Source organism: Botrytis cinerea, chromosome 11, assembly GCF_000143535.2.
Source record: "Botrytis cinerea B05.10 chromosome 11, complete sequence".
In the NCBI taxonomy this organism is placed as follows: domain Eukaryota; kingdom Fungi; phylum Ascomycota; class Leotiomycetes; order Helotiales; family Sclerotiniaceae; genus Botrytis; species Botrytis cinerea.
Genome location: NC_037320.1, coordinates 620,050 through 635,270, shown reverse-complemented (window position 1 = coordinate 635,270; position 15,221 = coordinate 620,050). Strand labels below are relative to the sequence as shown.

At 38.7% G+C, this 15,221-nt stretch overlaps 3 protein-coding genes across 3 annotated transcripts; 1 reads left to right on the top strand and 2 right to left on the bottom strand.

Annotated features, from left to right (window-relative positions):
* Positions 1–4,203: 4,203 nt before the first annotated feature.
* Positions 4,204–7,362, top strand: BCIN_11g01940 (hypothetical protein). Its single transcript, XM_024695865.1, has one exon. The coding sequence runs from the start codon at positions 5,121–5,123 to the stop codon at positions 6,456–6,458; it is 1,338 nt and encodes a 445-aa protein (XP_024551664.1). The 5' UTR covers positions 4,204–5,120; the 3' UTR covers positions 6,459–7,362.
* A 425-nt stretch (positions 7,363–7,787) lies between these two features.
* Positions 7,788–11,354, bottom strand: BCIN_11g01930 (hypothetical protein). The gene is made up of 2 exons (XM_001556624.2): positions 8,600–11,354; positions 7,788–8,477 (listed from the first exon to the last, which is right to left on the bottom strand). Exons 1-2 carry the CDS (start codon positions 11,027–11,029, stop codon positions 8,289–8,291), a joined length of 2,619 nt encoding a protein of 872 aa, XP_001556674.1. The 5' UTR covers positions 11,030–11,354; the 3' UTR covers positions 7,788–8,288.
* Positions 11,355–11,694: 340 nt separating this feature from the next.
* Bcvps35 lies at positions 11,695–15,065 on the bottom strand. The gene is made up of 4 exons (XM_001556623.2): positions 14,784–15,065; positions 12,448–14,671; positions 12,249–12,395; positions 11,695–12,193 (listed from the first exon to the last, which is right to left on the bottom strand). The coding sequence occupies exons 1-4, from the start codon at positions 14,918–14,920 to the stop codon at positions 12,029–12,031; spliced, it is 2,673 nt and encodes an 890-aa protein (XP_001556673.1). The 5' UTR covers positions 14,921–15,065; the 3' UTR covers positions 11,695–12,028.
* Between the last annotated feature and the right edge of the window lie 156 nt (positions 15,066–15,221).

The following is a 15,221-nucleotide window of genomic DNA, read 5'->3' as shown; positions in this document are numbered from 1 at the left end:
AACATAGTTTATCAGTGGGTCGGTCATATCAGTGGATTGACTACTTTTACCTCGAATTGTTATTTCAAAGCTATATTATTCAATAATAATTGAATCAATTAATTAAAATTATTAAGAATCTAATAATTTAAAATCTATTATATTATTTTGATAGATTTTTGTATTATAATCTATCTTTTTGTATTTATTATAATATCGATTAAAAAATACTTTTTTATTAGAATTTCCTTCTTTTTGATATTCATTATATTGAATTTGAATATCAATTTTTTATTGAAATAATATATTAAAAGTTTTTTGTTTAGTGAGTATTTCTTTTTAATATAATTGAGTTTTTTTTGTATATTGATATTTGTTTAATATTTTATTTACTATTTGAAATATATAATTCTTTATATCTAAAAATGTATTTTTATAAATTAATCTTTTTATACTTTTAATTAAAATGAATATAGTTTCAAATATAGATATAAGAGAGTTTGTTTGATAATGAATTATTTGAAATTTAATAAATATTAATTAAAAAAAAGCTTTAATTGGATTATAAAAAGTTTGAGAAATCTATTAATCTAAATCAAAAAAAGGAAAAATAAATATACGAATTCGAATATTTAATTTCGAAAATATAATTTCAGAATTAAATAGAATTAAATTTGTTTTTTGAAATTCTGATTTTATATTTTGAGAAATAATTGATTCTTTATATATAATTTTAAAAGCTATAAAGAATTCAATTTTCAAAATATAATTAATATATACCTTAATAAATCTATCAATTTGATTATTATATAAATGTTTTAGATTATTAAAACAATTAATATTAAATAATTGAATTAAATAATTAGAATATAATAGTAAATATAAATATATAATATTATTCTTTTTATAATATATTTGAAAAACTATTGATTTATAACTTTTATATTTATTTAATATTAATATTCGATATTTACTCTTTTTTCGACTCTTAATATATTTATCGAAATATTTTAATTATTCTAAACCTATTTTATTATTTATTTATTTATTAAATATAAGTTTAATAATCTATTCTATAGAAAGATTGATTTTGATGTATTAATTGAAAAAATAAATCTATTTCTAAATTATTAGAAATAAGAAAATAATTTTGTTCTTTTTATTTTTATATATTATTACTATAATCTATTTTGGATTATTTAATTATATGAATTTATTTCTATTATATTTTTTAATATTAATAATAATTATTATTATATATATAATTTCTATTATAAAACCTATTTTATCGAAATTTTAAGAATATCTATTCAAAATATTATATTTTGTTTATATATTTGTAATTGATTAAAATTATTCTTTAATAAATTTGAAATTTTTATAAAAAGCTTTTTAAAAATTATAAATACAATTAAAACATATTTTTAATTTAATTTAATATTTTACAAATCAATATATTTAAAGTTTTTTGATACATTTTGTATTTTTCGATTGGAAAATATAATTTGTTATACTTTTTATATTTTTGAATTTAAATAGAAAATCTTTTAAATTTATATTAAAAATATATTGAATAAATATCTTTTCTTTTAATTTAATTAAATTATAATTTTTTAATTGATTTTTAATTATATTAGATTTATTTTGAATTTATTATTCAATATAATTCGAGATATATAATAATATTAAATTGTTTTTCGAATTGATAATTTTTTGTTTAATTTAATAATTTAAATAATTAAAATTATATATACTTTTTTAAAATAAATTTTCATAATTAATTATAAAGAAAATATATAATATAATTTAATAATAATTTGATTATATTAATAAGTTAATTATTATTTTTATATATAAAATATATTTGTGTATAATTGTACACTTTCTTTATTTATTGATATAATTCTCTAAAAATCTAATATTAAATATTTGATTATATATAGATTATAAAAATCTAATTAGTTTTAATAAATTAATATTTTTAAAATAATTATTATAAAAAAAAGCTTTTTTGTAACGAAAATCGTGACAATTTTGATTTTTTTTTTTAAATCGAAAAGGATTATTTAAAAAAAAAATTATATTTTTGAATAACTGATTTTTTATTATTATTTAATATTCTTTTCTTTTTCAAAAATAATGATTAATAATTAAAATATGAATATTGAAAAAGGTTGATTTTATATGTATTTTGAAGTGGTCGACCCACTGATATAGCCGAGCCACTGTTAAACTACGTTATTGAATATAGAATAATAATTCGAAATAACAGTGGCCGATCCACTGATATGGCCGACCCACTGATAAACTACGTTAATACATACATATGTACATGCACACCAAACCAAGTCAGCCGATCGAAATGCAACGGCTCGAAACCAGAACTCCGGATTGTGTGTGGTTACACGACATGTGGATGCGGTGGTTGTTTTGGGTAGGTCGGCAGCGTGGTAGGTATAGGGATTGGAATGGGAATGGGAATGGGAAAGGTCGTGGAGGAGAGAGTGTGATTTAGAATGAGAATGAGAATGAGAATGAGAATTAGAATTAGAATGAGAATTGGCTGTTGGCTGTTGGTAGTTGGGTATTATACTATGGCTGTAAAAGTGACTATGAGGCGATAGATGGGTGGGTAGATGGATAGATCGAGATGTAGGAAGGTAGATGGAGATAGGAAGGTAAGGTGATGAATAGTGGATAGGTGAGATATCTGAGTACACCTCCTCCTCCTCCTCCTCCGCCTCCTCTTCACTTCACCGACATCTAACAGGTATCCATTCTCAAACCATACCTCCTAGTAAAGATGAACCCAAACCCATCCCATGATCATCACTTACCTACCGATGTTCAGTTTCACGTTTCGCGTTTTGTGTTTCGTGTTTCAAAAACGTGTACAGATGTGGAAAGATTGCTCACTGCCTGCGAAATACTCAGGGTCTCCGGGTCCACTTCACATTTTCACATTTGCGTATTTTCATTGATTCTCTGATTGCTGATTGCTGATTGCTGATTACTGATACTTGGAGTTTGGACGCTGGAGCGTGCAGTCGAGGAAGAGAAAGGGTGCGTACGGACGGACTACGGAGTATGCATTGCGTGGGCTGGGTAGGCTGGGTAGGCTGGCTGGTGATATGTTTTCCTTGCAAATATCGAGGGGGCGAGGGAGGTGGATGGACGGGAAGGGAAGGGAAGGGATTCTGTGGGGATCAATGGGTGGATGGATCGGGGGATGGTTTTGGATTACTCGGTCAGTAGAGAGATGGATGGATGGGTATCGGGCTGGTAGGTGGGGGATTGCGTTTTGGATGTCTGAGAGTTGGATTCTTGGAATGGAGAGTATTAGAATGGGGATCGGATGGTGAAGGATGGGGGATTGATCAAGATGTGTGCCAGGAGATGAGTCGGTATTGATGTAAAAGAATTGAACATTATAAGTCTCATTTCATCTCTTGACACACGACACAACGCAACACCACAACGCTTCAAATTCAACCTCGGATATCTCTTCCCATTCATAAAAACACAACAGACCCCTCCCTCGTGGCGATGGCAACATTATATGGGGCAGCAAGGGTGGCAGCAAGGGGGGCAGCAAGGGGGATGTCAATTCTCATACCCCCGCTGATCCCTTTGTATGGAGTCCCAAGTATGTCCCGTACCTGATCGGATTGGAGCGTCGAACCCAATTTCCCGTCGGTGGTGTTTGTATATGTGTGTTATGTTGTGGCTTCCCCATCCTTCATTCTCAGGAGGGATGGATTTGACGTGATTTGATGTGATTTGATATGATTTGATTGTGATTCTCACAAGTAATAAATGAATACCTACATTTCACGAGTGATCATCAGAGCAATAACATGTGTTGAGAAACATTACTATCAACTATCGACTATCGACTATCGACTATCAACTATCAACTAGATTGCATCTCGTTTCTCCGTACATACGACTCAGCTAGATCTCAATCGCTTGGCCGTTTAATCCACCCCCTGGTTATCGATAAAGGGATGCATCAATTCAATCATATTATGATTGCAAGCAAGCAAGCAAGCAAGCAAGCAAGCAAGCAAGCAAGCAATCATTCATTCATTCATCTATTCATCTATTCGTCTGTTCGTATTGTGCACCCACGGGAGTATGTGTGACTAATAAGAAGAAGATGCGGGAATCCTCTTCCAGACCGTCCTCTCGTGCCATAATATAATATCTCGACCTTTCATCCAAGCCTCAATTCTGACTGAACAAGTGCATGCATGCAAAATACGAACGTGGTCTTGTCAATTGATTCTCTGACATCACTTCAAATACGATTCAACACTATTCTCCTTCGGTTTCCTCGCGCATTCTTCCCTTCCCTTCAATTCCACACAGCCAATTCCAAAAAGACACACACCACCAGAGTCTCACCATATTCAAACTCAAACGTGGAGACTATCTGGAATAGAGACCATCGCCATACCATTACCATTACCATTGCCATCATTCCATCCCATCCCATCCCATCTCATCCTTTCTCTCCATATCCCTCCATATCCCTCCACATCCCTTCCGCTTGGACTCGAAGCAATATCAAAATAGAAATTACGGAGTACGACGAAAGCGTTCAAACTACTTATAATTAGCCAGTCTAATCATTTGTTACACCATCATTGTCATTGTCGATCCTTCACATTCTAACTTCTTCCCATTCTATATTTGTTACAAAGGTTTCCACTCAATTGGGCCTGCAAAAATTCAATTGATGACTGTGGATTAAGATTGGCTACTTCATCAACCTACCAGCCACGAAAGCCACCAATCATCCCGTTCATACGTCTCTACCTTTCATGCGAGACTCCATTTCTTGGGATTCCTACCTCCCTCAAACTCAATATTTACTCGGATAATTGATACAAAAACTCACCTTAAGCAATACTTCAAGATCGTATCGAAAAGGATCCATCCCATCCTGCCCGCATATCTCAAACCAGCATTTTCCCGGTTGAAGGTCCCATTCCCGACTTCGAAACAAGCCGCAACCACAGAATGAGTGAACTGCGCAACGTCACCTTTATGCGTTAAACTTTTCCTCCATCGTCTCCTCATTTTGCAATCCTATAGACGTCTCTTCTCCTTTCTCCATATCAAAGAATCGAGAAATCATGTCTATAGATGTTGCTCTACAATCCGTTGCATTCTACATATTATCCTGCTCGACGTGCGCCAAGATTAGCCATAGGAGGAAAGCCAAAGAGCAGGCCAAACGAGAACGAGTCGAAAAACATGCATTGGAAACCGAACAGCCGGGCCTGTATAGGCATCCTTCACCGTTCTCGACAAATCCATATTGGACAGAAGAAATCATGATGGGCCCCGGTCCGCCGAATAAAAAAGGAAATAAGAAGGACAAGAATGGAAGTCAGAGAGGGTTAAATACAGCAGGACAAGGAAGCAGTTATGCGAGTAGTGCGGGGATGAGTACGGATACAGGTAGTAGTCCTACGATTGTTGAAGAGGGGTCTCGAATATCGGGAGAGGGGTGGAATAGGAAACGATATCAACGAGAAGACGAACAACTTTGGGGCAGGGAAACGTATGGACCGGGTCATAGAATTATGGATGCAATCACAAGGGCTTCGGAATCCGCAGGGAGAATGTTCAATATGGATGGGAGACCTAGTAGTAAACATGGATCGGACGGAAACCCAGAAACGTATTATATTGCGAGAAATCCACCAGTGAACGATTTACATCCACCAATTGTTAGTACGGCACCGAGGAGCAAAGAAGAGACAAGATGGATGATACAACCACCTCCTTCGGCGAAAGTAATGGAGGGTAAGGAGAGAGTAGTCAGTACTAGTAGGAATCGAGCTGGCAGTCATGGAAGTAGTCGGAGAGGCACAGAAAGTCAACCGTTAGGACGAATCGTCACGGAAAAACTCATCGATGCCAAAGTCCAACGTGGAGAAACCCCTTCCAAGTTAGAAATCCGTTCTTTCACAAACAGAGGTCAACAACACGATCGGAACAGAAGTTCATCGACCGATTCGTGCAGCTCTTCAGATGGATACACAACAAGGCGATCCAGAAAACCATCTCCAATCACAGTTCCCAAAGCTGGAACGAGTAAACCCCGTGGGAAAGCAGAGCACATCCCTATACGAGACTCGGAAGTGGCGACAGAAATGCGGGAGACGAATGGCAATGGAAGACCTCTTCTCGCGACCATTGTTAGCTCGTCAAATGTGACTCCACAGTTACATAAGAGTCAAAGTACGGATTTACCATTGAGAGAATTATCGGGATCGACTACTGGAACTGGAAATGGAAATGGAAGTTCTAACTCGTGGATGAATGCAAAGGAATATAGAGCTGCGGCTGCTAGTGAATCGCTTCCAGATACGAAGAGAGAAGTGAGTGTGACAATGAGTGAGGGAAAATTGTCAAAGCCAGAACATGTCGAGGCATGTCCTACACATGGTGACTTACAGACATAAATGTCACTTGTTGGGGGAATGAAGGAGGACCCATCCACGATTATGATTGTCGCTTTACCACAGCGTTCATTTCTTATGTTCTCTTTTTCCTTTCTTTTGTTTCTCTACTTGGAGACAGTGTTTCCATCTTTCCAAGCCAATTTTTGTCCGTTTTTGTCTGATTTCAAAATTGTTGGGTTTAGCATATCCAAATCATTGGTCTTGATTGGTATTGGACAACGGAGCAGGCGTTATAAAATTTTCGGCCAGGGAATGCATACGTTCTGAGCTTGGCGGCGAAAAGAATGGTGTATAGGTGTTTCGGGATTGAAGATATTTTTACTTGTTCGTTTCACTTCTGTGTTTATATTTGTGTTTGGGAAGGGGATTACGTTTCTTTTTTCTTTTCTTTTCCTATTCTTTTCTCTTTCTTGGGGGTAGGATGGTGTTTAGCATTTTGGGGGGCATGCGGACTTGGTTTGTCTGGGTTGGAGTGGGAAGGGCGCTCAAAAGGGGTTTGGGAGTTTATGGATGAATGATATTGGTGTTTTTCATGAAGTTTGGAGAGATTTGGGGGGTGCGGTGAAGGGGTGGAGGGATGTGTATATATGCATTGTGATGTGGTCATGATTTGTGAGATGTGTTTTGGAGGGAGATTTGGGCTATTGGATGGGGGATATGAATGGGAGGGGGGGCGAAAGATAGGAAGGGGAATGATAAATTTGTTTGAGTTGAGTTGAGTTGAGTTGAAGGATAAGGAGGAAGCCGAGAGAATGAAAGATATGGAAAAAAAAATTGGAAAAAGGGAAGGAAGAAGATGAAGGAAAGGCAGAATAGGAGAACCGAAGGAAGTCAAAGCAAATCAGATTACATCAAATCGAGGAAATCAAAACAAATGAAAACAAATTCAATACAATACAAATCACATCATATTATATCATGCATGTATATGTAAACTCAAATTTTTAATACCAAGTCAGGTTTGATTCTAAGATTCGATGAAAATCTAGTGAAATTATAGGAAATAGTACGGAATTGTATTAGTATTATATTTATTTATCAACTTCTTTATTTACCTATCTACCGATTCTGATTCTCTAAACCCTTTATTTTAACAACAAAAAAAAAACAAAAAACGCAGGAAAATATAAAGCAGAGCAGAATAGAGTAGAAGAAAATGAAACAGAACAGAATAGAATAGAATAGAATAAAGCTCTTTTTCAAAAATATGAGATTACAATAACAATATGTAATAGATAGATAATTCAGACATCCAAGCAAAACACATCTCAATTTCCACAACGACGCCTACATCAAAATCCAAGACTCTCGATCATCTCAAAAACTGAATGAATATTCATCATTGTTATTCTCTACTACAATCCACAACTCTTATTCTTATTCTTATTCTTATTCCTATTCTTCATTTGATTTCCAACCCTATTCAAGCGGATTCACATCACAACACCCAACCCAGTCAACAGATAGGTAGGTATCTATACAAATAACTGACGCTATCCTGTCTTGTGCAATGTACACGCCCACGCCCTTTCACATTTCCAATTCTCTGCTTATTGTTCCGCCTCTACTTCCACCTATACTTTGCCAATCCAATCCAATCCCATCCAACGATGGCAAACGATTCAATACCAAAAAAAAGCAAAGGCAAAAAACAACACAAAATAACGCCCCAACGCTCGTTGTATGGGAAAATACCATACACAAAGTTTTCCATTCCGAATCCTGAAATCTTGAATCTCGAATCATCATTTTCCTGATTCTCAATCCAAACATGGATATAATATTTGTATCTCCCACTCAACCCCTTCCAGCCTTTTCCCACCTAACCCCCTATTTTCCATCCGCCATCTTCCTACTAGCCTTTTTGATAATGTTTGCTGTCTTCTCCACCAATTTCTTCGCTAGTCCCCAATCTCCTACTTCAACTGCATCGCGGATAGCAGGGAAAAATGCCTCATCATATCCAGACCAGAGTTGTGGGCCAAAGATTACATGTTTAAATTGTGTTCTGTTGGGAATCTATTTTGAGATGTTAGTATATGAGATCGATGAAAAACGAGAGTTATAAGAAATATGGGGGACATGAGGTGAGAGAAGAGGGGGAAAACGGGAAACCCAAAGCAAGAAAAATGAGAACATACCCCACCACCCTCCTCCAAATCCAAAAGATGCGTTTCGAAATTTGCCATTCGAGTATTATGACTCTTCCTATGACTTGCTAATCCCGGGCTTTCAAATCCTCCACTTCCCAATACCAATCCATCCCATTCCAATTCAAATTTTTCAAATCGTCTCGCATCTTGCGCAAACTGTAATGCCGCTTCCCTCAACGGTTCTGTTGACCAAGGTACATTACCAGCTTGATTTGGTCCTTTTGATTCTGCCCAATTTTCCAATTCCATTACCCATTTAGTAACTGATGCGGAATATGCTCTAATATCAAATGGCAGAACTGCTCTATCGCAAAACTCAAGAATAAGAAGGGCCCATACTTGAGCTAAAAGTTTATGGTATCGAAAACCAGGATCTCCTTGACTGGCCATCCATTCAAAATTATCATACGCAGAATGATATGGATAAACCGGCCCCTCGAATCCGAAATCCAAAGAAGAAGTTCCTGCCATATCTTGAAACGCAACATAATCACTTCCAGCACCCAAACCATCTAATTGAGCTTTCCTTTCATCCCAAAGTTGTCTCAAGGTTGCATTCTTATAAGGATCAGTTGTACGATCTAGAACTCTAAGTAGTGCTTTTTTGAAAACCGGACTTCCAGCTGCTCGGAATGTATCGCCACCAACTGCTACATCGACGTTCAAGTAAACAAATGCATCTTTGCGTAGTTTCTCCATGTTCTTTTCAACATGTTCCGTAGATCCGATGAGATTGTATTCCTCACCATCCCAAGATGCAAATTCGATAGTACGTTGTGGGCGCCAACCTCGTGAAACAAGATCACCAAAGATATGCATAACTTCAAGGAATACCGCTGTGCCTGAACCAGGATCTGTTGCACCAAAAACCCAAGCATCACGATGATTACCAACAATGACGGATTTCTCTTTTTGTTCAACACCGGTAATTTTCCCCAAAACATTCCAAATAGGTTGTTCCTCAACTTCATCCTGTTCATTAACAAGATGGACCTTGGGGGTTGAAAGGTTTCCAGACCAATATTTAACATCAGGAACTGCTCCCTTCCATTCTGGAGGACATTCAATTCCAAATCCCTGAATAGATTGTAAAAGCCTTTGTGCATCTCCCCACGAGATTGGAATACTAGGAATACTAGTCAATCCTGGATTGTTCTCTTTCGATACGCGTTTCGCTCCTTTTACGCTTGCCCATCCAGGTGTAAGAACATCTCCAACTACCCAGCTCATCAAGCTGACTGCGCCTCGTTGAACTCCGTCTTTGGGCATGTATCTACCATTGGGGGCAGTATCACCCAAAGTAAATCCATCATCTGCAGGGTCACTGTACATTATCACAGCTTTGAAACCCCAAGGTTCCGCGGCCTTGACCTTCAAAGCTCTGTCTCCTTGCGTACCATAATATCTGACCAAAGCAATTGCCCCTCTTGTATCAATTCCACCATCGTAAAATGTTTTGTAATCGGCTTGCGAACCATAATTGCAGTATAGCAATGGGCCTGTAACATCTCCCGCTTTCGAATGGCCATGGAAAACCGGTGTTTGTTGTCTCGGTGGATTTGTATAAAGTTGCGGCTCATCAATCTTTGCCTGCCAAATCGGATTCCCATCTTCCCCAAGTAATTCGATTTTCCTTCCTCCCTCCTTTGGATAATTGAGGTACACTCCATATTCATCCATCTTTACGTCCTCCAATCCATTCTTCACCATGAGTTCCTCTACAATCTCTGCCAAAATATAATCTCCCTCCGTACCCGCCAAATGATCCGTCTCCGTAATCCTATTCATCCATCTCACGATTCTCTCTTCCGAAACACTTTCCTGCACGAATATCCTCACACTTTCCGCTGGGAACATCTGTCCTCCAATTCTATTCGCCGCATTCGAGAACAGATCACTCATAAACAACAGATAAACCACTGCCATAACAAGTAGTATTGCAAAAATCCTTCCAATCACTATACAGAAATTCGCATCGATTTTTGGCCAACCAATCCTCCGTATCCAAGGTATTCGCGACGATAACGATGCAGAAAGACTCGACATTCGTTTCCCCCACGTCGATTGTTCGGTTTGCGGATCCTGCATTTCCATTTCTTCCATCTCTCTACGCACCTCATCATCATCCTCACTTTCGCGTTCTCCATTTTGATTTAGAAACGTATCTTGTTCCGTACTGCCTCGATTCGAAATGCCATCTTCAGTGGGAGGAGGACGATAACCGGCTCTGCGGGTAGGAACTGGAATTCTGGCGCCGATATCATGGCCCAAAAGACCTTCTCTCTCGGCAGGATGTGCAGTTTCATTGGAGGAATTGGAACGGGGGGTTATGGGTGTTGAGCTCTGAGAGGATTCGCCGATAGCTTCGGAGTAGGTGGGTATGGGGAGAGATTCGTAGATGTGCTTTTCGTCCGGCATTGTGAGAGTTGTGCCAATTTGCTAGATATGGAAGAGGAAGATACCACTTCTCTTGGTGGTTGAGTTTGTGTGCTAGCGACTGATAAAGTTGTCGAGTTGTAAGGTTGCGAATACGAAGGGCGGCCGATAATGGACGTTTTGATCGATCTCTAAATATTAATGTGCTTTCAAACTCCTTGATTCCTGAAGTTATCTAAAAGGATTATGAATCCGTCTAGTAGTCCTTTAAAATGTCAGGCCAGCTGTTATTTCATACTTATTGTATGATCTCGAAGTTTCAAAGTATTGTGAATTGCTTTGGTGGCTTAAAAGTTGAAGCATGTTCGAAAGTCAATGGGTTATCTGCGACACAGACAATCACAGACTCCATTATCAAGGGATTCGCGTCTTCGGTAACCTTCCCCTGTCGATAAATCCACCAGTGATTTTGATATGCAAGAATACGGAGAAAGGAATGTGTAAGATTATGAAACGGTTTATGACAAGAACTCAGCAATATATCTAACTTATGCACAAAGACTAATGAAGCATCACAATTCAAGATTTATGATCTGGATGTTGAAGAGCCGGTCTCTATACCATAAATTGTGAGTACATTTTGTTATTGTTCTGTTTAGCCAGGTATATCACAACTCCAATTTTCAATGGTCTTCAGAAGTATACGATGCACATACTCAGAGGAACGTCGATTATCATCTCTTCTTACATACATAGTCTACAGCTATGTTGATGTTTGCCAATTAAATCAAACCCATCACTTTTTTGCTTAAAAACGAGCCAAGTAAAATCTAAGTACATTCGCTGCATTATTTTGGTCTTCGTAAACATAAGTGCTGGCTTCCAAAAAAAAAAATCATACCCAGGGTCTCTCTCTTACCCTCTTGTCTCCATCAAAGCAAATAACCCCAAGCCATCTCACGTAAATTTACATAGAGTATGATCCGTTTCATGCTCTTCGAAAGTTATTAATAAAGAAAGAAGATGGTATTTGCTTGGGGTTTAAGGTGCAGCTGCTGTTACTACACCTTCATAGTTTCGAGAAGTAATATTATCCAAAGTACGTTGGAAATGCTTTCTTGGTTCGTTAATTGTGGCAGAATCTTGATTGCCTTGAAGGTTTGAATGGATCAATTCAATAAGGCCATTTAAATATTTGGTTGTAACCTATCGATTGTGTTAGATGTGTGTTTTCGTAACTATGTATGGACGGGATACTTACAGCTTCATTCTCTTGCTCGAAATAATACACATAACGATTGAGAATTTCAACGAAAAGTTCCACCGAGACAGCGGTATCCATACATGCATCCGCAACGCGGAGTGCGCGCTGCAGACACTCAAGCACACGCTTTCCATCACGATAGAGCTACAATACGTTAGCCACGATCCCAAATATAATAATGATTATAAATACTTACATTCTTCTCATCCGTTTCCCCCTTTGCTGCGATAGGCACGGCCCACCAAAGGTGACTTGCTAAGAATACAGCACGACATTGATCAGGCTTCTTCAATAGCTTACTACCGTGTAGAGCGCATTTGGTAATGAGGGTATCATAGTTCTCCTTGCTAAAATTTCGTGTTTCATGCAAAGCAGACGCAATAACGCAAACTGCTTGGAATTGAGCCCTAGAGTCGCTGATACTTTCTTCGTAGATAGTGAATGCTTGGGCAAAGAACTCGTAGCTAACCTCTTCAAAATTGGTCTGATCAGCAATTTGTCCACAAGCCACAAAAAGCCTCAAACAAAGTTCAGCAGACCCAGACACTCGGGTATACATAGTTGAAAGAGTTGAATGCATGAACTTGAAGAGGGCCGATATTTGCGACTCCCAGTTATCATCATAGTGTTCTCTGGCCTTGAAACGTCTCGCGAGCTTCATGGCTGACGTTATGAGAGCCGGAGTTGTAAATTTCACACGCTCATTCCCTTCGGAATAAGCAGCCTTGGTAGTTTGCAGAAGCTTAAACTGTGTATCGTTGTCATCGCTATGAATCAGATGAACGATTCTAGCCAACCACCCCTGCTCTTCTATCGTTTCATCAGTCTCAACAGATTTGCGCTGTACGCCAGCGTAACTGGCTGGAGGTTGAGCTCCTTCCTTGATCAGAACCTTAAGAACTTCGAGAACTCCCTCTAGCGAGGCGACAGTAGAAATTTTGGTTGAATTGCCTTGTAAGGTGCGAGCGACTTCGCCAGCAACAGCTCGACGTGTTGGATATGTTTGGAGTTGTAGTAGTGGGATATAAGTCGGAAGAGATAAGGCTGTGAAAATAGAAGCGTAGGAGTTGATTGGTGTTAGGAGCAAGTTTAGTATATTTTTCTGTGCCTCGGGAGAATGTAACTCAGGGGTATTGGCATATGCTCTAACCCTCTCTGAGGCATAATTCAGGACCTGATCGACGTAGTCTAGACGATCCGGATGAACTTTTAGGGCTAAGTTGACTAAAGACACTAACAATGCTAAGGTATCTTGTACGGACAAGCGCTGAGAAGCAACAAGATGCATTACTTGGTCAAAGAAGATTTCATACAGCTTGATATTGTCAGGGACGACATTTTGCTTGTCATTGGCACCATCATTAACGGTTGTCTCAGCGACAGACTGAGTATCAACTTCAGTTGGAGCCACGCTGAGACTATCATCAGTTTCTTCAGTGGGTTTCGAGTCTGTGTTGTCTCCATTTGTCTCAGTCGACGGGCGATCACCGTTTGACTCTGAGGATTCCGGTGCTGGAGCTGAGTCTGGCTTCGGCTCAACAGCTTTGCTCTCCTTATTCAGCCGAATTGTTTCGAGCAACTTAGTAACAGCCTCCTGCTCTAACTTCTCACGGTCTGCTCCAGAAGTCGATTCTGATTCTCGTGCAGCATATGCAGAAAGTCTATCCATCATAGCTATGACGATGACTTTCATGTTTACATGAGGATTCAATCTCGATACAGCCGCTAAGAACTGATCCAAGGTGTGAAGGTGATATTCATCAGGGAAGACCTGTGTGATTACTTCTAGCAAATATTCCTGGGCTAGAACATCGCGACATTGCACTACTTGTTCAAGCAGTGGCTGAAGAATCGTATTCTTGTAGACGTCCAGATCTACCAATTGACTTAATCGAACTAGATTACTTCCGACCAGTAATTGAAGTTCTTTCCTCTCTTGTGTCCTCATCTCTCTTTCTCGGGAATGACCTTGGTGTTGTAGTCGTACCCATAGCTTGTTCATTTCCACAAAGTTTGTAAGAACAAAACTTATCGAATCCGTCAGATTCCCTTCGGGTCCATCGCCATCGCCTTGAGGTAAATGTTCTCGAGCTTGTCCTGATAGGTAATATCTGAGGAATAATCCTCTAGTGGGGTGTTGTACTCCACGACTCATTTCCATCATATCCTTCATGATTTCCTTTACTGGGGCTTCTGGAACACCCATATAGACTGTGCCGACTGTTACCATCAAGTAAAGCCGAGGAACAATGTTTCCAGCATATTGAACAAGCTCGTAAAGATCGGCGAGATGATGAGTGGGATGGGAATCTTTGAGGTGAGATGATAGGTGTCGCAAAGCATCAAATACTGCCATGTATAACTCATAGTACTGTTTGGGTCCTAAACTGCTCGTTCGAAGCTCGGAGACAAGTGTTGAACTGTATTTTTGAGAGGAACAAATCAGTACAAGATCATTCTCATCTGGCGCATGTATTATAATCATTGCAACCGCATAGATCCGCTTCGAACATCCCAAGTCCATTGACATACCTGCACTTCAGAGCATCCATAAGCTTCCCGGGGCTTTCTAAACATCGTCGCATAAGTTGTGTTTGTTGACGGACAACATTCAAGGCATCTTCAAGGAGTCGTGCCTGATCCTCCACGACTTGAGGTGGAGAAGCCATTATGGCAGACTTTCAGGTACAGTTGCTTGCGCAGCAGAGATTATTCGTAGCCCAAGCAAATAATAATTCGAGAATGGTTGAGCGATTAGTGTAGATATCAGATATTCGTATGTGATTCCAAGATTGACTGGTGACGACCAGTTTCCGGGGGAAGGAACGCTAATAAGCCTCCCAATGTACAATTGATTGACAAGGATTGCTTTTGTCCAATCATGTATTAACGGGTGGGTGGTTTATCCGAAATCCGAAAAGCGTCACCAGTCTTGTGCGGAATTCGAAATTTGATGAAGTGAAGCAGTGT

Excerpts from the sequence above, each read along its gene's own strand:
- BCIN_11g01940 (XM_024695865.1), top strand. The coding sequence starts at position 5,121 with ATGTCTATAGATGTTGCTCTACAATCCGTTGCATTCTACATATTATCC.
- BCIN_11g01930 (XM_001556624.2), bottom strand. The coding sequence starts at position 11,029 with ATGCCGGACGAAAAGCACATCTACGAATCTCTCCCCATACCCACCTAC. Across the intron at positions 8,478-8,599 it reads ATTTGGAGGAGGGTGGTGGG|ATTCCCAACAGAACACAATT; the intron begins GTATGTTCTCAT and ends ATCTCAAAATAG.
- Bcvps35 (XM_001556623.2), bottom strand. The coding sequence starts at position 14,920 with ATGGCTTCTCCACCTCAAGTCGTGGAGGATCAGGCACGACTCCTTGAA. Across the intron at positions 12,396-12,447 it reads GGGAAACGGATGAGAAGAAT|CTCTATCGTGATGGAAAGCG; the intron begins GTAAGTATTTAT and ends AACGTATTGTAG. Across the intron at positions 12,194-12,248 it reads TCGAGCAAGAGAATGAAGCT|GTTACAACCAAATATTTAAA; the intron begins GTAAGTATCCCG and ends CACAATCGATAG.